Raw genomic sequence first — 21,629 nt, forward strand, 5'->3', positions numbered from 1 at the left:
CTACTTTGTACATGATACACAATATTATTCCTGTTACAGAATTCAAGTATAGTACATTGAAATTCACATTAGGTGAACCTTTTGGTTGTAGAGGGACTGCATTTTGAAAAAGCAGTTTTCTTACAACAGGATTCTGAAAGCTGCAGCCATTCAAAAGTGGGAACGACATGCAAAACAACACTGTCGTCCGTGTCCAAATATCTCAGCACCTCTCCTGTAATTTCTCACTTTTGTATAGATGTACATCCAAATGAGGGCCCAGACGCCTACAACATCAGAAGTCGTTCTACTATTGTAGTGGTGTAAGCCAACATTGCTGGAAGACAATGGCTGATATACAACAGCATATGGGCAAAATGCACCATGTGACATAGCATCACTGCTGCTCAGGCCTACACAACAACTGTTATCACCTGGTCAGCTGGTCTCCTGTTCCATTTGGTTGCATTGGATGAATTGTAGGAGCTAATATTTTTTTATGTGCATGTACACAAACTAGGTTTAACAGAATGTCTTCAGCCCAGAATCTCCAAAGAACAAATTATGTTTTTGTTCAAGGAACAACAACTATTATCGACCAAGACCATATTTTAAGAATGACATGTATTGAAATTAAATTTATTGCCATGTAATAACTAAAGATTAAAGATTAATTTTTTTCGGTCTAGGTGATGCAGTTTCCAGGAACATGTTGAAAAGCCATTTTTAACATGCTGACTTGACTTTGTTGATCATAGAAGAGACAAAGAGAGAAAATGATACATTTAAAATAAACATGGACAAGGAACATATTTCCTTTTCGGATGGGTCCCTGAGCCTGCTATTTTTGTATCCAAAAGTCATCTAATTGTCTGGTTTTCCAAGGCTGAATGATCAAAAGAGCTCACCCGGGCTTTCTTCTGTTATTTAAATATCTGTATGATATTAGCTTTTAAAGTGCTCCAGTCTTATAATTATCTTGATAATGTAAAAAACACAGGTCAGATAATGTTTCCTGGAATATAAGACATAATTTAGTGTTCCATACAAAAATAAAAAGTACTTCTGTGCTTGGTGAATGCACCAGTGATTGGGTTTTTTGTGCATTTTGTTTCCACACAGCAAATAGAAAATGACGGGGACAGAGGAGGCAGCCTGTGAAATATCAGTCGCTCCTTGTAGTAAACCAACAAAAAGCTATGTGCCACATCATGTGCTAAACTGTTAAACTTTTGTGAACTTTTACAACTTTGCCTGAAAAGAAGCAGTGCACTGCACTTTTCCAAAGTGAACATTTTGTATTTGGAAACTTCCTATTGACTATTCATGTACTAAACGTGCTGAGAGTTTGCAAAAAGGGAGACAACAAGGCCTAAATTTTTAAATTAGATCTTGCTTTGTAATGGCATGTTACTTTTTGTGGTTTGTACTCTGGTATACTAAACATAGCCAATGGGTCTGCAGGTAATAATTAGTACTAACTACATAGAAGGAAAGAAAGGAAGACAAGGCAAATATCTAGAGGAATTTAATACCCCATAAAAATCTTGTTTTTCCTGCCTTAATAAGTTAATTTCTGTCATCACTGGAAAAAAGTGATTCTTTAAACCCAGAATACCAGTTCCCCGTTTGGTATACTGTACATTGTGTGTGTGTGTGTGTGTGTGTGTGTGTGTGTGTACTTACATCCACCAAATGTACAGTACAACACATGAATATATAGATGTTAATTCTAAAACCATATATTTGTGTCAATTTAGCAGGTTAATTGGTTGGAATGAAGACAATATAGTCAGCCAGCATGTGTTAAACCCTGCACTGATATTTGTATTTTTATGGAATGAGTGTTGAGTATAATTGTCCTTCTAATAATACAGGTAATTTTGTTATCAGGTCTGTTTGTATAATCCAGTTTTCTGAATGGGTACATCCTTAAAACAAGGCTCCATCCCACCCCTCTCTTTAGGTCTCCCTCCAAAGCCACTCCCCCACAACACATGTTCATGCACAATGAGTGCACGGGCAGAGTGTGCAATTGTTTCATTTAATTACAGGCCTGCAACAGCCACAAATTATTTTTTTCAGAGCATTTGATTTATTTGCTTTTGAAATACATTACCTAACCTAGATTTAATGTGTACATTTCAGAAAAGAAAGGGTGCAATACTTGCAAGTAATTTCCTGAAGTGGGACTACATACTTCATTAAATTGTTGCTAAAAAAAAAAATCTGTTATTGATACAGCTAACAAATGTAAAAATGTATAAATCTTGGAATAAGGCTTAATTTGTTAACCTAAATCATATTAGTAGTTATAAAGATGTTATAAACTAGGCTCCATGTCAATAGCAAGTTTTTGGGTGGCATTTATAGAATCAGGCTACAAACAGTGTCCAAAATGAACCAGCTGAGCTAGCTTTAGTATTGCATGCTAACTGAATCTCTAAATTCAAATGTCAATGGATGCAAAGTAGCAGTATCACTCCAGCTCTCATCCCTTGGCACAGACCACATATATCATAACCATGGGGGTGGCGATGATGCAGTGGATAACACACATGCCTTTGGTGACCCGGGTTCTATTCTCCGTTCCACTCTGACACGTCCACCAACGTGTCCCTGAGGAAGACACTTAACCCCTATTTGCTCTAGAGGAGTGCGACCTCTGACATATAAAGCAATTGTAAGTCGCTTTGGATAAAAGCGTCAGCTAAATGAAAAATTTAATGTTATACCTTACTTTTTTATTAATATTGAAAATGTAAAAAAAATTTTCACCGTATTTTTTTCTATACGTGTTTAATCATATATACAGTATGTTTAAAGGATTTTAAAGCAGATTAATTATGTAAATCACACTGAGGGAAATCTACAGATAAGTATAATTAGAGAGTTATGTGAAAAATTGACAGCAAGAGAACACTAACTTATTAGTCCTGTAGGGAACAATGACAACTGCTGTGAAATTTCACATTGATGCCTCAAATTAAGCTCAATGTGACATTTATTCATTATGTATTATGGAAAAGTAGAAGTAAACTTACAGACCACCCTACCATGTTGGTCAAAATGTAACATTCAGTTCACCCTGGAATATTTAGTTGTTCTGTTCAGCACCTGCCAGAGTAGTGCATGAAGTAGTAGATGTCTTTACCATGTGAAACAGACTATGGTAAAATGCTGTATGTTATGTGGCCAGTGTTGTAGTCTTGTTGCCTTAATTTCCTGTAATTGTAAATGCAACTACAATTCCTAACAATTCCTGGTTGGTTCTACTGTTAACATCCCTACCATTTCTCAGGCCAAAGGGACAGACTAAGGTTGTCTGAAGCTAAATTGTCTTCAATAAAATATGATATTAAACTAGACTGAAAAGGATATTTGAATTTTCCCCAATGAAAATCTGCCTTGTCTGTTGCACTAATGATCTTGAAGTTCAAGTCGCCAAGACTGAGTTAAATTACAGTGAAGAAGGATAACTTCTGATTTGAAGCTACAATCTCACAGGGTACACTTAATCAAGAGCCCAGACACACACACACAAACACACTTACACACACAGATCAAGCTGGTCCAGTCAGAGAGATGAAATTATGTCTTACTCCAAATCAGTCTGATGCTTGTCTAATGAGCAGTGTGGCAAAGATACATGTTGAAGAAAATCAATCATGTGTAACACAGCAAGCCAGAGAATTGTCAAATTTCTCAGCTAATTTCATGCTAATTGAGTCCCCAACCCAGAATTATTTTTAACCTCATCACTGTTCTGATCACGTGGCATAGCAAGCCCTTTGCTCACATGTCGTTAATTAAGCTAAAAACATCAATCATGATTTTTTTCTCTCCTCAGTACCCGCCAGGATCACTAACATATCGAAGGACATCACAGTGAACGAGGGCAGCAACGTCAATCTTATTTGCCTGGCGGTCGGTCGACCTGAGGCAAACATCATATGGAAGCATCATTCACCAAGAGGTAAGTTTTTAATTTTTTTGGTCTTAAGCTTGTCTTTTATGTAAAATTCATTGTATATTGTAATGGAGGAAGAGTGTCCCGTCCAGACAGTCTGGTGTTTTGGTTTATACAAGTAAAAATTAAGATTAAGTGCAAAATCCAATGGATTTTTAAACTGGAAATTAAGCGAAATCAAAGACCTAAAATGGAGAAGTTTGAAAACGCTGCCAACCCGTTCATTTTAAAACTCAGGAGAGCATTTTAGTGCAGACGGGTAAAAAACTGAGGACTTTAGAAATGATGACGCAGACACTCATGTTTGGTTCTCTGATTTGGTTTCATAAGTCATGTGAAGTAGAAACATGATTTTTTGACAGGGAATTGTTATTAATACCCTGTTATAATATTAAAATATTTTGTACCGTGCAAATAAAAAGTACAGCCTACACTTGTGCTGTGCATGTCGGCGTATTTAATTTGCGATGACTCCCAGTCTGTTTTCCGCCACCACAGCCGCTTTTAACTCCTGTGTTACTTTCAGTAACAGTCCCAGCTCTGGTGTGGTTCTTTGTCTGCAGTACTTTAATCTTCTGTAACTACAGAATAGACTATCTGCTTCATGTTTACACCGGCAAGTGCATGCCCAGTGTATGTGAACGGCCACTAGATGTGCGTTTTCAGACTGAGATCAACGCTGGTGTGTTCACGGAGATCATTTTCATTTGAATTCTCCGTTTTTAAACTAAAATGGAGTAGTGTAGATGGGGCCTTAGTTACAGGAAATAGGATTACTCTGCAGAGCAAAAACATCTTTGGTTACTATTTGGAGCCACAATTGTGCCAAAGTTCACAAGTGCAGCTTGCATTTGGGACAAAGTAAAGAATCAGATGTTAATGCAAAATGATGAGGTTTATTTTCTGATTCTAAACAAATATCTTATTTTGTGCATTATTATGTCATCTGTTTATGCAAGCCTTGCCTGAACTCTGTGATGTGGACTTATCAGAAAGTTTTCATCATCAAATTTGACAAAACAGACCTGTCAGGCAAAGCTGCAACTGCATTACCTCAGTGTAAAGTTGACTGAACCACCCCTCCTACACACATGGCCTGATGTTGACATACCCACACAACACACACCTCCAACACTGGCTTTGCATGAATTTTCGCCTACATACAGAACAGCCATTTACCTCCAGCGAGATATGAATCTGTAGCTTTTGAGTTAAAATACCCAGTAGCGATGAGAGGATTTAAAATGAATAATGCCTGGCTTTAATCTATTGACTGAGGCCTTGTTTTCTTTTCAACTTGGTGGATTGGAGGGGTTGAAGCTGTACAACCTGTGGTCTGACAGGACCCAACTCCAATCAACCATGATTTGGCTGGAGGCCACAGCTAGTTTGGTCGGTTTTGTTGTGCTGCCACCTCACAGCCTGAAGGGGAGGAAAGAAGCTCTGTATGTGTGTGCTCGCATGTGTGTTCTGTGTTCTAATTGTGTCGGCTCCGCGCTTCCCACTGAGCATTCAGCAGTGTGAGTCATGCGCTGCTTCTCTATAGGATCAGATGTTCAGCCTCCAACATGACATGAATGCTTACAGCCCAGCTGTTCTTCTCTCCCTCCCCGTTATCTAGAGCCAGCAGAATCTGGTTCTCACAGCCCAGTGGTCCTCCACCACCTCAACCCTCCACAACATTTCTATCCCTGCATTCACCCAATATTTACTCTGAATATCATGATAGCCCCACAAACTGTTCTAAAGGGAGAACTTTAATGATTGTCACAAAACCACCAGTCAGATGGTGCCATTTACACTGACTGTGTACTTGGTACCATTCCTCTGAGATCTGAGTTAAATTTGATGTTTTTCATGAACATAGAATTTTGCACTTGTTTAGCACTTTAAAGCTATTACCCCCATAATATTATTAAATTTCTGTCCAATGTAAGCTACAGCCTCTATTAGCGTGTCGCAAATAGAGGCTGATAAAAGTCACATTACGTAATGCACATTTATTGCTGATATTCTCTTTTTCACTGCAAACTCAGCTTCACTCAGAATTTGTTCACAAAGTGAGGAAAGGAGAGGAGAAACTGGAGCATAGACGTTTTGAAAGTAACACAAACCATATGATTTAATTATTGACACTATCAACAAAATATTTCTTCTCTGTTTTACAAGATAGATAGATCATTTGTCACCAGGTTGTCATGTGGTTTAAAATTGCCCCACTACTCGAAAGACAAAAAGTCACTTCTCTCTACCAACCCCGAACTGATACACAGCCGCGAGAGTAGTGGCAAAAAAAGCAATGGAATCACACTTGAAAAGTAATATACAGGCATCCGTAGCCAGGGAGCCTGGTATGCTGTGTTTATGTGTGTGTATGTGTTATTTTCAACAGAGAAGATAATGGGTTATCTTACTTGACATTTCTCGGAGTTGCACTAATGAAAAGAGAGACTATGTGGGGAGATGTTTGGGCAGCCAAAGAAATTCTCTCTGGCAGTCAGAATCTTAAATGATTTTCCTGCAGAGTGGCATTTTCCCCTACGAGCTTCTCAGCGTTTGCTTTTCATGTTTGTCACCAGCGATAATGGACTGTTTCCTCAGAGGATAGTGTTTGTGTCTGTTAGTACAGCACTAAAGTGAGCAGCCTTCTCCCTCACTTAAACCGCATTTCTAGAAAGTCTCAAATCTGCAATGTGGCCACCTTGCCATTTGATAGTTGTTTTTTCCATGGCATATAATTTAAAAATTTCACACTCATGTGGTGTTAGGAACATGAGCAAATGTACTGTAGAAGCTGATGATGCAGAGAGATGCCTCACCTTTCACTAGAAAAATGACAAGAGACATGAGAAAACTGGCTCTGGAGAATATAGAGGAAATATGGAAAATATTACTTAATAATATTAATGTCATACTGCATAATTTGAGCCTGAAACAGTAAATAGTGGGAAAAAAGTAAAGACACACTGGGTTATTGTCAGATTCCCTGTTGAATGAAGGAACACTCTGAAACCTTTAGAGTATGTGCCAATACATCCTCCAATACAGATAAGTAACAGTTGTGCGGACAGTAGCAGTCCATAAATAGTAGCTTAGCCTCTATGGTCGTTTACTTAATATCAGTTTATGTCTCACCTTTATTTTGTGCACTGCAAGACTCAGTCCCCATTTAATCTCAGTGGGCACCACATAAACTATTCAGCAGTGTCCACTGAATCTCTGGCTGCTCGCCACTAAAAGATTAGAAGATATATGGATGGGGGAAAACAGTTTATTTAGTGGACAATGCAGTATGGATCCCTTTGACCCTTAAGACTCATTAAAGTGGATAGCTTGTGACCGTACCCCCTCTCAGATGACAATTTGTGCCTTTCCTTTTCAAATTACTACAGGTTGAAAGATTGCTGTAATGTGTGCTATCCTTCTTCAGTGAGCAGTTCTTATATGCGGTGTCACAACAGAAACAACCAACACTGTGTTCTGTGACAACCATGTAACTACGACTTTAGTGATTTTCATGGTTCTATGTTAAGGGAATACAAGCTGTTCTTTCAATCCTGCATCTTTGAAATCATGTTTGTATATTACTAATTTGAAATATCAAATTTATTTGTAGAAACATGTTGCATCAGAATTGTCCTCTGGGGACAATAAAGATGAATTGAATGAATGTTTTTGCATTACGGAGGGCAATTTGGTCCAAATTGAAGTGTCCTGACTTCCATCAATACCACCATCACTGACATTCACAAATCACATCAAATATGGTAACATAGTAAACACAATACCCGCTAAACATAAACATGTTAGCATTGTCATTGTGAGCAATGCTAGCTTGCTGACATTTGCATTTAACTCAATGCAACAGAGTGCCGTGTGATGTGCAGTGTTAATGAACATATCTACCACGCCACAAAATGTTTGTGCTGATTGTGTTTGCAGAATGTTCACTGAAAATCTATTTTAATTTGTTCTCCTTACAACATTCACTTGGTTAAAGTTAGGGAAAGATCGTCATCTTGGTCCAATTTTGAAAAGGTCAACAGTGAAGCGGGACTGGATGTGTTTAATGACATTTCACCAAAACGCTGATCTTTCCCTAACCTTTTGTTGCCTTAACTTTACCACACAAGGTCGCAGGATGTGAACCCAAGTCTCAAAGCTCAGTGCTTTCTCAACCACAAGTGCCTCCCTTCAGCTTGCATGTGGTACAAAAATGTAGCATTTCCTTTCCTGGAAAAAGAAACATATTGCAGGCAGCAATTATGTTTCATGAAAAAAATATTTTGCAAAACAACAAGGTTGCTCCTTTCCAACTTCAAACTGCAAGTGCAACACTATTTTTCATATATTCATATTTTCAGAGTTTCAGATTAGATCCAGAAGACATTATGAGGCAAAAATCTTATGTAACATCTGAAGGGCAATAGTATGAAAAAATGGCAGCGTTGAGCGTGATTGACAGAACAGACAGATGTTGTCATCTTGCGATTAGTCTCCTGATGAGTACTATTCACAGTGTTATACAGCAGAAATGAATGGCACACCATTCGCAGCGATTTTGCCTTCCAATAAGAATAATAATTCTCCGGCATTGCCTGCTGACACCGGTGAAGCAGTTATCACGGGGAGAAGAAAAAGCATGTGTGCAGGTGTTTCTCACAAAAAAAATGGAAGAGGAATGATCCTTAGAAAAATTACATTTCATGACAATTTGCAACGTGCCTCCCACGCTGGAAACAAAGCCTTCCATGTATTCAGCCTTTTTAGATGGGGAGTAGAAAACACATTCCCGTTTGATTGCAAGTTCCAATATTTATCAAAATTGGAGTAGTCGTGATTTATGGTCCTTTCTAGTCTGTTTCAAAGAGACTGAGTCAATATCTCAATATCAATGCATAAATACAATCCTCTATTAAGAGTTTTGGAGCTAGAAGAAGCAGTTTTTAGAAGAAAAAACAGTTCATTACAATGACAAGACCCAGAGAAACACACAGACAACTAAAAAAAATGGATAAAATAACAGGTGTAGCCTAACATAGTGCACAGTGTGCACAGGAAATGATGATAATGATTGTCTTTGATTTACTGACTCCCCTTTTCTGACGCGTGTACATGGAAGGGGTGGTGTGCAGTTGTCAGGTCTATATGTGAGACTGTAGCCTTGGATTTGTTTACAAGTGCTCCCAGAAAGAAAGATGACCATAGTTTCTTTGTTGCTTTGAGTATTATGCAATGTGTTGGAGACATCAACATGTTTTAAATAGTAACAGTATTTACTCGTGAGATTGTACAGTTTATTGTAGTGCCAATGGTTAGCCCCCTATTCTCACTTTCCTTGCTAGTTACAGCTTGTGAGGCAAACTTAAAACATAAACAGGGTAGTCTAAGGTACCTTTGCATTTCCATGCTCTCTCCACTGTGCCATCAGAACTAGGTCATGAAAGAGACCTAATTCCCAGTAAGATGTTGTGACTCCTGTGTCCACACATGCTGCGTATGTAAGTGGCCTGCAGGAAAAAGCCAAATGATGCAATGCTTTACCTCGAACGGCAACATGAAGGTTTGCAGCAGCACCACTCAGACCAGATCATGTAGACAGGCATCTCTCAGGGTGTCGGACAGTCTTCTTGTCCAAATTACATGTAGGATGTTTGCATGGATGGAGATCCTCTATAGATGTCTCATGTCTGACAGTCAAAGCTAAAGTTTTCAGAGAAAGAAGTTTCGCAAAAAAGCTCTGGTTTTTTTTGCATGGCTAAATATATGAGGACAGCAGTGGACAAATAAGGCTACTTGTTCTCAGTGACATTCCACATTGTGCCCTGGTACTGATGCTGACAAAGAAGGTGAGCTCAGTCAGATGAAGCTGACCCAGTGTTACTGCAGACATGTGCAGCTGTAAGGCACTACCAGCCACAAATAAAACATTGATTACCATTGTCCACATTGATTGGACTGTTGACATTGTACAATATCTCTGGCAAAACAAGTGTAACCTATCATGGTTCCTGGCAAATACCCCAGTAGTTAATTTCTTTTGTGTTGCTACTGTAGCACTTCACCACGTCTTCAGAGAAGAACATTCAAGCAATGGAGGAGGCTTCCACTCTGTCCTGTCAGTCCACAATAATAACATTATAACACCTCAGACATCAACAGTGGAGGCTGCCTGGATAGAAAACATGCCTCATTTCAACAGCCTTTGCTTAGTTGGCTGTAGCAATCCACTGATACATCCAACCATGTACAGTATAGAGCCTCAAGGCAGTTAGCCCGCTGTTCATCAATCTAAAGCAGACGACAGGCCTGGCAGCACTATGAGAACGGAAATGCAGTGGAAAGAGTAACCGTTCAAGGAAAAACCTTGCCGCCTCTCTTCATTTTGTTGTCGAATGAGCTACACTATCCTCCTGTTCGCCAAGTACAGAGTGAGGATGTTTCCTGTATGACAACTTGCTATGCACTAACCTGATGCCATTGATGCTCTTGTGGGAAGACAAAACAAAGATCCACATGAGTGTATCTTAGCATTGTGGGTTTTTACCTTTTCATATTGATGGGCTGTCATGCCCCGTCAGTAGTGTTGGGCTGTCTGATCACACATGTGCCAAGACAGCATGAGCAGTAATCAAAACCAAATTTGTTATGGTGGATAGGTTCATTTCTTGCAGCTGAAGGCCCGGCAATCAGTAGGGATGCAACGATCCAATCCGCCAGATCAGTATCAGCCCTGATACTGAGCATATTACGCAGATCAGCTAGACTCTACTGATCCATATTAAATTGTAGTTTCTTTGTAGATGTCTTGATAAAATTCACTGATGCACCCTGGTGCATAATAGTGTTTATCTCACTGAGCTCCATGCAGTGAGGTACAGATTTAAAATTTTGGAAAAGATATCAGTGGATCAGATCAGTAATTAGTATCAGCAGATACCTGAATGTAGGTATTATTAGGGAGTGCAGTCCAGTCCAGAAAGTGTAACTTAAAATATACTTTAAATTTCCATGTACTGTCCTGTGCAACAGTCTCCCTGTAGGTAAGGGCATAATTAATTCTTAATCCAAGGCAGGTTGTGATATTCAAATCAAGCCATACCCTCAACTCCCCACCCACCGTCCTCATGCCCTTCAACAGCAACCACCTCAACAAGAAAATTGTCAACTTATGAGAACATGGCAGACACAGGGCGAAGGGCCAGAGAATGGAAAAGTCTCATCCTAATTGGTCAAACACGTGCATACAAATTACAGTGAGTGGCCAAGCCAGTACATCCCTGTTAGAGGGTAAAGCAAAAAGTATAAATCTCATACATGTATGGGAAGCCACTGTATTCTGCAAGCTAATAATTACTTAATCTGAGAGCCATAGTAAAACCATATTTTTCCAGAAATCAGATATACAAGTTTGCCAGTGCCTTCATCTGAAACATACAGAAAAGGATTTCATTTTACACTTTAATTTGACACTGAGCCAATTACTGCTTTAGAGAAATGACACACAACAATTTATGATAATTTGCTGTGTTAGTGTTTTACTTTTGTCTATCGATGTATATGCAGGCCTTCATTTGGCAATCAGTTTGGGAAGCTTTCATAATGATTGTTGTAACATAAATATGTTTTGGGATCTTGGGGTGGAACTTCACCCAGGTGAGTGTCTTGTTCATCCCTTTTAACTCTTTAATTTACCAGCTTGGACAAGCAGCTTATGACCATCAATATTTGGGGTTAAATCACATACGGACTGACACTCTATGATTTTTAGCCATGAAACTAGATATACTTTAGGAGGTAATGATGTAGAGACTAATATTAGTCAATAATGAGTTTTGATTGGCAATACTCAATGCTGATTACTGTACTGTATGTATTACAAGGCACAAGACTTAAAGCAAGCCTATGTAGGATTTGCAGAAGTAGTAATGATGATAAAGTCATGTCCTCTCTCAGTAAAGGTTGAAGTATACCATCACAAAAAGTTTGAGGTAGATGATGGGGTGGGTTATTTGTGCAAAAGTTCACTTTTAGAATGTTGTGAAGACCTTGGTTGGCTCTTGAGAATGGTGCAAGAGCTGCTTCTTATTGTTTCATGTATATATGTGAGTGTATTTATGAATTTATTAACTGTAAAATAAAATATAGATCAAAGTATTGTTTTTCACCTGAAAATGTAGTTGGGCTTAGACTACTCTTTTCAGCCATGAGTATTGTCTGCAGGTGCCCTTTTTTCATGCTGAATACACCCCATCAACCTTCACCAGTCAGACAGGGCAGCATGTAAGTAGCCTGAGAGGCGACACTCGAGGCAAAAAGAGCCAGTAAAGCACTTGATGCTGCTCATTATCTCATTGCTTTAAAAACCGTCATAGCTGAAGGTAACTCAGATGAGGGGTTTTCCAGCTCTTCTCTTCTGTCACTTTGACTATGGGGACTGGAAAGCGAGATGACAATGTTCAGAGATAAAAACAAAAAGAGGATTTAGAAAAGTGAGGGGGGCAGGATTTTATTAATAGTGCTTTGGTGGGGTTAGACTCTGCTATAGAGGTGATGGCGTACACAATAAGCAGTTTTACTGGACTTATCACTTATCTTGCAAGCATGACACTGTTCAGAGGAAGGACAGTGTTATCAAGGGTATAGAGCCATACTCTGCTGAACTCCTCTCTGTGTAGAAATAGGGTGTACCACCTTTATTTTCAACTTTAACTAAATTTAATTTAAATCTTTACAGCCCAGTATCTTATCAGGCAATTCCTCACAATGCAAGCAGCGTATATTGCTTTGCTTTTGTACATCAAACAAGGATTCTCAGCAAGCAATAGTAGTCCCTCAATCAATAGGGTGTGAGTTGTCCACAATTACACATTGTACTTTCAGAACAATCATAAAATAAAAGATCAAAGATGAAAGGCAACAATAAAGGCATGCCAGCCAGAGTGCTGGAGGAAAACCCTCATGTGTTTGTTCCCCGTGGAGAAAACACTTTAAATCTCACGATCACTGACTTCAAGTCAATTCATAACAAAGGCCTCTGTGGGGGTTTTCAGAAACTCTGCATCTTGTTTTCATTGGTTCGTGATGGTTTAGAGATGCAAGTGGAAAGAACACAAGATGAAAATGCATATACATCTCTTTATTTATTGTCAGGTTAAAATTGACATTTTTCACATGCTGTCAAGCCACACACTAATAATAATGATAATACATTTAATTTGTAATGCACTTTATATTTAAGCAAATCCCAAAGTGCTAAATGATAAAACAGGTAAGTGCCAAAAAATAAAAACACATAGAGAGCATGAAATTAAAAACAAAAACAAAAAGGCAAAGGAAACAAATTTTCTCATGCAGTGATAACGAACTGATAACGTAAACTTGCGAAGAGAATAAAATCCGCCCAGCTGATGCGACACAGGCATGCGCCGTGATAGTAATCTCGCACTGTGACTTGCCGGCAGTTGTGACAGAGCGGGATTGTAGCTGGTAGAGTTTTGCAATATAAACATCTAAAAATTGAGACGCAAACTTGCTCTGTTTGGGACTGTGAGCTGCGCTTTATCGGAGCTGCTGAAGTTAATTGTTGTGTGGATTTGTGGTGAGATTTATGCGTGATCACAAGTGTGTTGTTAGTTTCAGTTTCACAGGATTTCACACGGTTTTCCAAACTGGAAATTGTGTCATCCCAAAGTGTTTAATGCTCAAATCTTTCATATATTTCAGCATTATTATTTATGTATTTTAGCCTTGAAAACATGGCCATAACCTTGAGTTTTATGATTTTATCTTAATTTCAAGTATATTTCTTACTTGCTGAAAGAGTGGATTTGTCCAAAAGGATCCAATTAGGAATTTACAGTATATACAATTTCAAGAATCAAGGATAAACATCAAACATTATGTAAAACACAGAATCCACTTCCTCTCATACAGCCTAAGTCAGCTCTGAGCACCGTCTGCCCAGCGAGTGCTTGTCTCTGTAAAGATGTGGGCACAAAAGTCTCTGATTTCCCGTTGCTTGGCCAACCTGTGTCATTTCATGCAGACCAAGCTTTAGCCAGGAGCAGCCTTAAGTCCAAGCCAGAATGGCTCCTATCCCAGCTGTCTCTCCTCTTCTCCTGGGGCAATCACAGCACCCGCAGTGGTGCCTGGTCTGGTTGATCTGGCTGGGTGGATCTCAACTTCTGCTACTCTTCAAGAGGTGGTTTTGGCTTTTCCCCTCTCCTTTATTGAGTTATATACCTTTTTGTACATGTAATAGGTTTGCAAAGTGAAAAAGCCCACCCCAGTGGTTCCCCTCTCCCACAGAAAACACTGCTCTGAATTGCCTGAAAACAGCTCGTTTGTAGTCCAGCCTATTTCTTTTGTTCTCTGTGATGTCACAGGGAAATGCACGTCATAATGCTCGGCTAGCGACTAGTCCGACACGCCCTCAAAAACACTGGTGGAAAAATGCTGGGCTGCAGCATAAAGTGACAAGACGTCCGCCTGCTGCTTCTCTCTCACTATTTAAAAGCTACTAGTACTTATTTATTAGTTACTTTTACTAACTATTCCATTAGTTACCAGTAACTAGTCCCATTTTACTAGTAACAATTGATTAGTTACCAGTAACTATTTTTAAATTACTAGTAACTATTCCTTTACTTGTGCTTTGTTACTAGTAAGTAATTGCAGATTTTTGCCATTGAAATGAATGGGCTCTGCAGTTCAGATATACCTATTAATTAGGCCTACTAGTAACTATTCGAATAGTTACTAGTAACATTTTAATTCTTTCTAGTCATTAATGAATTCACTAGTAACTAAAGAAAATGTACGAGTTTACCGGCTTCTCACGACCCACCCGACTCTGCTGCTGATTGGTTAGTAGTCCTTAACTAGGAACTGCGCATGTGCAACTCCCAACAAAGATCATGTAGAGGTAAGATGCATCATTCCATAGCTAAAACAAAGCGTTCAACACACAGGGTGAAAAGAGGAGCTGCAGCAATGTGCAGTAGGCCTGTGACAAAAATATGGTGTTTTTTGAAAATTAAACATGTAAACCTGTTCTGGTACAACCCCTAAATAAAATGATGAACCTGAAAATGAGCATAATATGATCTTTTTCAATCCAAAACCCATTTTTGGATTCCTTTTCTGGTTAATGTAATGTTTATTTGTTGTTTTTAAACAAGAAAACAAAAATATAGCAGAGTTTGGAGGAGGCTGCTGCATATGCATGGTGCATGCTGCATATGCATGCACCAATTTACAACATTTACTATCCCAAGACACCTGAAAGTGTCTGGTGTGGCGTTCTGTGAAGAATCATCTCCACTGTAAAGCACCTTTCAGCCATCAGTATGCCTCCTGCTGCTGTAAAGGCAGTCTCGTAGGATTAAGACATCTTTACAGCACCACTTATTTTGACTTATATGACACCTTCAGGTGTCATGGATGCTTACAGTCTCTGAGTTCAAGACCTTTAATTGTCAACACGATGGTGTGAGCTCTATTGACTGCTTGCAATCAAACTATGATCTTTATCAAGACAAAGTATACCTGTGTCAGAAACCTGGGTTCACAAAGCCATTATTGAAAGACAAGGCCAATAAAGCTGAAGACCTGTGAGGAAAACTTTGGCTGTGAATTATATGGTGTTTTACAAATTGGACTTGGCCATCACAATCAGATCACCAAGTTACTTCCAGGTATATGAATGTACCATGCACCAGCCTTGAGCAGATCCATGCTCATTACATGCATGGCTTACACGATCTCACTGTTTTGGTTGGCTGCTTTGGAATGAATTTGTGGTTTCATTCAGTAATGTATGTTACGTATTTCTACACTGCTCGATTTTGACAAGAGTTAGATCCAATTACATCAAAAATGTGGACAACATGGCATTCAGATGCAAATACTGTCTCTCTTTACAAATATGAATCACACTATGCATTGGTTTAATGAAAAAAAATGAAAGTAAAATGAAGTAACTGCAAAAAAGAAAAAGAAAAAAAAAGCTGCTTATCTCATATAAAACTGGGTCAAACTAATTGGTGCCTGATTGCCATCCAATAAAAAATTCACTGGCACTGAGACTGTTCTTCGCACAACAGAGCTATATCAATCTTGTAATGATTAAAACATTTCTCTGCCTCATGCATGTTCATGACATTTTTTTTCTTTAAAAAAAGGATTTGGAGAGACTTCCGGTGCATTTTAAAAGTTTTATTGCTTATAACAAGATGATGTAGGTGATAATAATTACAGTGGAAACCTCTTATAGTTATCATGTCTTCCAAGCACAAATGGATCACTATAAGAGGACGATTGTTATAACTGATTTTTCCCCCTTTATTTCTCCTGCAGACATACTTGATATATTTGAAATTTGTATATTTATTACACCTGCGATGGACTGGCGACCTGTCCAGGGTGTACCCCGCCTTGCGCCCGATGTCAGCTTGGCTCCAGCCCCCCCGCGACCCTGTACGCAGGATAAGCGGTTGACGATGGATGGATGGATGGATGGATGGATGGATATGTATTACATGAATATAAAGTAATGTAATCAAATTACTGTACTAATAAAATGTATTGTACACTGTACACTACTGTACAGTGCTGTATATAAAATAGCGCTTACAGTAGGTCAAATGATAATTAGGCTATAGCCTAAAACAATATGTGCTCTTTACAAATCCAATAATGTCAGTAGTGCAACTGATGTCTGGTGCACACTAGGAGATTTTCAAGTCTTAACCAATTTCAAAAACATGGGATACCACAGACATAAGATTAGATTAGATTAGATTAGATTCAACTTTCTTGTCATTGGGCATGTCACTGGTATAAAGCAATGAAATGCAGATAGCATTAAACCAGAAGTGCTTAAGCAGTAATTAAATAGAATATGATTATTATTATACAAAGTGCAAGGTATGAATGATATAAATATAAATATATGTCTACATGAATGTCTATTAGAATTAACAGATTTTTATTATTTTAATCTTAAGAACACAGACACCAGACGGTTCAGTCAGTACGCAGGACCACACACTTGGCGTTCAGGGACTTGGGATGTCACAGAATCTTGCCTGATCGAACGGGACTTCAGACATTAACAAACATGGACACAGACTGTTGTCATCAGCACTTGTGTGCTGTGTTTTACACCCAAAAAAACAAAAAAAGAGAATAAAACTGTGCATGAACCGATCAACGAATGGCTGAGAAGAGGGAATCTACGTTTTTTTTGTGGTTTCTACATTTTATAGCGCAAGCAAATATACAATACATTGGTGGCGCTTCCCGGTCAGCTCAGTCTAATTGGCTGGAGGGTGTTTCTGATCGGAGGCATCCCGATTTCGAATTGTATATATCAAATCAGTCAAAATCACCGTGCTTCAAATCCAGTCGGTGACCTTACCCCTCACACTACAGGACCAACCTGCTCGGGATCGCCCCCGCAATTGGTGAAAGGGGCGAATCAGACCCAGGGGTCGTTCCAAATATCCTCTAGTGTGCAGGCAACGTAAGCTACAGCTTGTTGGTGGTTTCAGTGCATTGCTTCATTTTTAACAGCCTGAAAATAAACTGGAGGATATCAGTGCCCAACTGGTAGCACGGTATGTAAACAAATATATTAAATATATATATATTTATATAATTTTTGTCATGCATGAAAAGACCCAAAATGAACACTGTAATCGGACTACTTGATTACTAAGCAAATTATCTAAATAGCATTTGCATGGGGATGATTCTGTCCCAAGCTTTTTGATCCATATAAGCCACTGACGACTGTAACCATGATCACTATAAGAGGTTTCCACTGTATAAACTGTAATTGTACGGCACTTTTCATATAAATGCAATATACAATATGATTAATATTATAAATATGATATTTTATATAATGAGCAAAAGAGATTAACAATTAATAGGCATGGTGTTTTACTAGACCCTAGGTAAAAGGAAATTGTAATTTACTTTGTTCATTTGAAGGAGGCATGGGAACTGAATACAGCGTCAGTGTCGGATTTTAGACATGGAGCAATTAATGTGAGTGGGTCATCAAAATGCAGTGACCTTTTCACAGAAACTGTGAGTAAATCAATCATGTAATCTAGATCAAGGCCATGAAGTAATTTCCAAACTGTAAGAAGTACTTTCAAGTGACACATCACCCATAACTGATCTTTTGTAGTATCAAACACTCACCACCTGTAGGTGTAAGTGGCTGTACTGTATAGAGACAACTCTTATGTCCTTCACAGAGCACAGCAGCTGTGGTCAGATTGGATTCGGCAGTTAGAATGGATTCCAATACTGAATAATTTTTACAATGGAAAAAAGATCAATCTAAACTTTTGAAATGTCTCCTGAAAGCATAGCTTCCTGTGCTAAAATGTAAATAAATATAGAAGTTTAATATAATGTATCTTTTTTAGTTTTTCTTTTAGATATTCAGTGTATCAGTATGAATTAAACTTATGCTACTACCAATAAGATATCCACATTCTCATTTCCTTGGTAGCTCTTCACTGAGGTCACATTGTAGCATCCCTGGAGCCAGTATAGGGATTCAGAATCAGGTTCCCCATTACCAGATACAGCTCAACACCACCCCCAAAAACACACTCAAGAGGATAAATGCACAAAATATAGAACACATTTGATGAACACTTTAATCCCAAGAGAAAGTTTGTGACAAGAATGGAATCGTTTTTTTTTAGTTTAGTTTTCAGTTTAGCAAAACTGATGAACTAAACCGCACAACTATCCCTCATCAGCAGGGATTAAATGTTCAAAAAAAGGAAAATGTACAGTTTGTGACCCATTTTAAGTGCTGAGCAAAGCTTTTTTTTATTATTCAGCCTTTAGTTTAGACAGCTGTGGCTCTGTGTCTCACCCCAGGCATTAATATGTACACTGCATGTCTTAGAGGCCAAGAGGAGTAAAAACCAAGCTCCTGCTGATGGACGTGAATTTCCTCATGAAAATGTTAATTTTCAGTCTTAGTTAAACCCACAGTAGCAATCAGTACATACAGAAGAATGTCATGTCCATAGAGGGATCAATGGTACTGTAAGCCAATTACTATAAATCAGACAGGGTCTAGCTTTGGGAATATGTCTAGAGATGCTGATTGTTAGCCAGCCAGGCCAAACACAACACTGGCTAGTGAAAATAAAGCATATAACATTAGACGAAAGCAATTCCCAATAACCTGTTCTTTGGCCTGTGTACTTTTGGGAAGTCTCCAAGCAAGCTTTCTTTTCAAATTTATTGGCCAAATGCACTTCTAAAATCACAGCGTGGGAGTGTGGGTGTTGTTTGGCTGTTAGAGGTGGCAAAAGTAGTATGCGGTTGCGTGAGTACAGCATGCTGATGTAGGTGTGTGTGTGTGTGTGTGTGTGTGCTTTCCAGGGGACCTAGAGGGCTCACTCAAACTTTCTGTTTCACCCCACCACCCACATAAGGCGCAAAAGGCTGTGTGAAAGAAGTGCAAGGCATTCAGAAAAAGTACGGATGAGGGTTGGGAAAAAGGGAGAGGGTCTGAGTGCAGCGAGTCCTTGAGTGAGACAGACATAGACAGAAAAAAATGCAGAGGAGGAACAGAGGGGCGCAGGGGGCTAAAGGAAAGATTAGTGCACTGAGGAGCTCCCAATTTGCTCTTAGCGGTGTCTAATGCAGAGCATTTTGTAGGTAAAAGCCATCAGAAAGCCTTAGACAGGTGCAGACCATTCCGACTGAATGGCTTCTGCTCTCCTGTCCTCCAGCATTAATCACAAAACCAATGCCAGTATTTCCCCCTCGAAACTAAATCATTAATAACACAGAGTAGGTGGACATTTGTACTCACACCTGTTTCTCTTTTCTAGAGTGGTAGAGGGGAGGGGTTGGTTAGCGGCATCGTATCTTGTGACTGAGGGTTAGGAGGAATAATGTTTCCTAATTAATTGCTATATATCAACATAATGAGTTGCTGAAATACCTGTGTCGCAGAGGGCTTTTTTGCAGAGGGAGGGAGAAAGGTTTAATTCATTTCAATGAGGTGCTTGGTTGTTTGAAGACCTTTTCAATGAGATGCAATAGCAGCTTTGCAGTTTGCTTATTGAAGCTCAGTTTTAAATGAAATGTAATGTGCAGTTTTGCCCTCACATTCACAAAACTCTGCTGCGAATAAAGTCTTGACAAAGAGACACAGAGTGATTTTGTGCAGAATTGCACGACCATTTCACAGCGTTAGGAAAACAAGGATGCTGATAGAACTACATTTTATACAAGCAATTGTTTTCAACTTTAATGAATGAAAATCGCTGGTCATTTCACACCATGCAAGTTGCTAGGGATGTACTTCAGCATTTGCCTTCACAGTAGTGACCTGCAAATATTTAATCCTCCACTGGGAAACCTCCCACCAATACCATGCAACAAGGATCACTAGAGGTTTTCTTCTCTGGCTCACATAACTGCAGGCATCTGAGAAGTAAGAAAACCCAGGTAGAGATAACAATAAATGTGGGCATGAAGGACACAGGATTCTTTATTAAACTTAACACCTGTTACAGCATCTGAGATGCGTTTTTAATCAAACGGTGTTGCTCTGCATACTCTTAGGATTCTCCACTGCTTTGGAATTCAGAGGATACCATGCCTTTTGTGCCCTGGTTTCCCATCTACAACAGCATGTTTCACTTCACTAATGCTTTGTCTTTCGCTGGTGAGGCATGCACAAATCAAAGTGGATATTTCTCTGCATCAACGATTCTAAAGTTACTCAGTGTGTTGTACTTTTCCTAAAGTTTTTATCAGAAAATAGTTTGGTCTATAATCCGAGGAGAGATCTGCTAATGCTCTCTTTTTATGACACCCAGGCTGTAATTCAGCTGAAACATGAAAACATTTTCATGCAAACTTACTGATGAGAGAACAGAAGCTCATTCTGCAAGGAATTAAATAGACTGCCATTATCACTTATTCATCTAACATCATTGACATTCAGCTTCTAACCTTGAGCATGAAATCCTCGCAGTAATTGACTTTCAGTCATTCTTACATGATCAAAGACAGACAGTTTCTCATCTTCAGAAGAGACAATATATTGTTGAATGTGAAGCGATCACAACCACCTAGAAACTCTAAGCCTTCTTTTAAAAACAAACTAATCATTATAATATTCAAGTTCTAAAGTCAAACTTAAAGTAAAAATTGGAAAGAACTCAGTGCCTACTGTATATCTTTGTGTTCTCATTTGATCAAAATTGTGCTGCAGCAGCCCCTGCGTTACTCTGTGTTGTGATTCAAATCATAGCATAATGGGCTGAAGTTACAAGAGTTTGGTCATTTGCCATTACCTCATCTGGCCCAATGAAAGAAAGGTAGTTAACGCTAGACACCCCCTTCTTTGTACAATGTGGGACTAACACAACACTAAGGCTACATTCAAACTGCAGGCCAAAGTGACCCAAATCCGTAACGGTGTGAACAGGGCAAGTGACATGGAATCTGATCTTTTCCAGTTCGGATTTGGGCCACTTTCATATGTGGTCCAAATCCGATACAGATCAGATTTTTTTAAATGCAACCTTAGTCCAGACATTCAGATCGGAATTGATGTGATTTTGACGTCGCTCTAGAGCAGCTGTTGCCCAGCCAGACGGAGCCACGATGAACGAAT

The 21,629-nt window shown here is 39.0% G+C and overlaps 1 protein-coding gene across 1 annotated transcript in view; it reads left to right on the top strand.

Annotated features, from left to right (window-relative positions):
• Positions 1 to 21,629, top strand: part of opcml (opioid binding protein/cell adhesion molecule-like) — a 190,943-nt gene that overhangs the window by 125,746 nt on the left and 43,568 nt on the right. The window contains exon 3 of the mRNA XM_046039789.1: positions 3,830 to 3,955. Within this exon, the coding sequence (XP_045895745.1) occupies positions 3,830 to 3,955 (126 nt within the window). The remainder of the gene's footprint in view (positions 1 to 3,829; positions 3,956 to 21,629) is intronic.

This window comes from Micropterus dolomieu, linkage group LG23, assembly GCF_021292245.1.
Source record: "Micropterus dolomieu isolate WLL.071019.BEF.003 ecotype Adirondacks linkage group LG23, ASM2129224v1, whole genome shotgun sequence".
Classification (NCBI taxonomy): Eukaryota; Metazoa; Chordata; class Actinopteri; order Centrarchiformes; family Centrarchidae; genus Micropterus; species Micropterus dolomieu.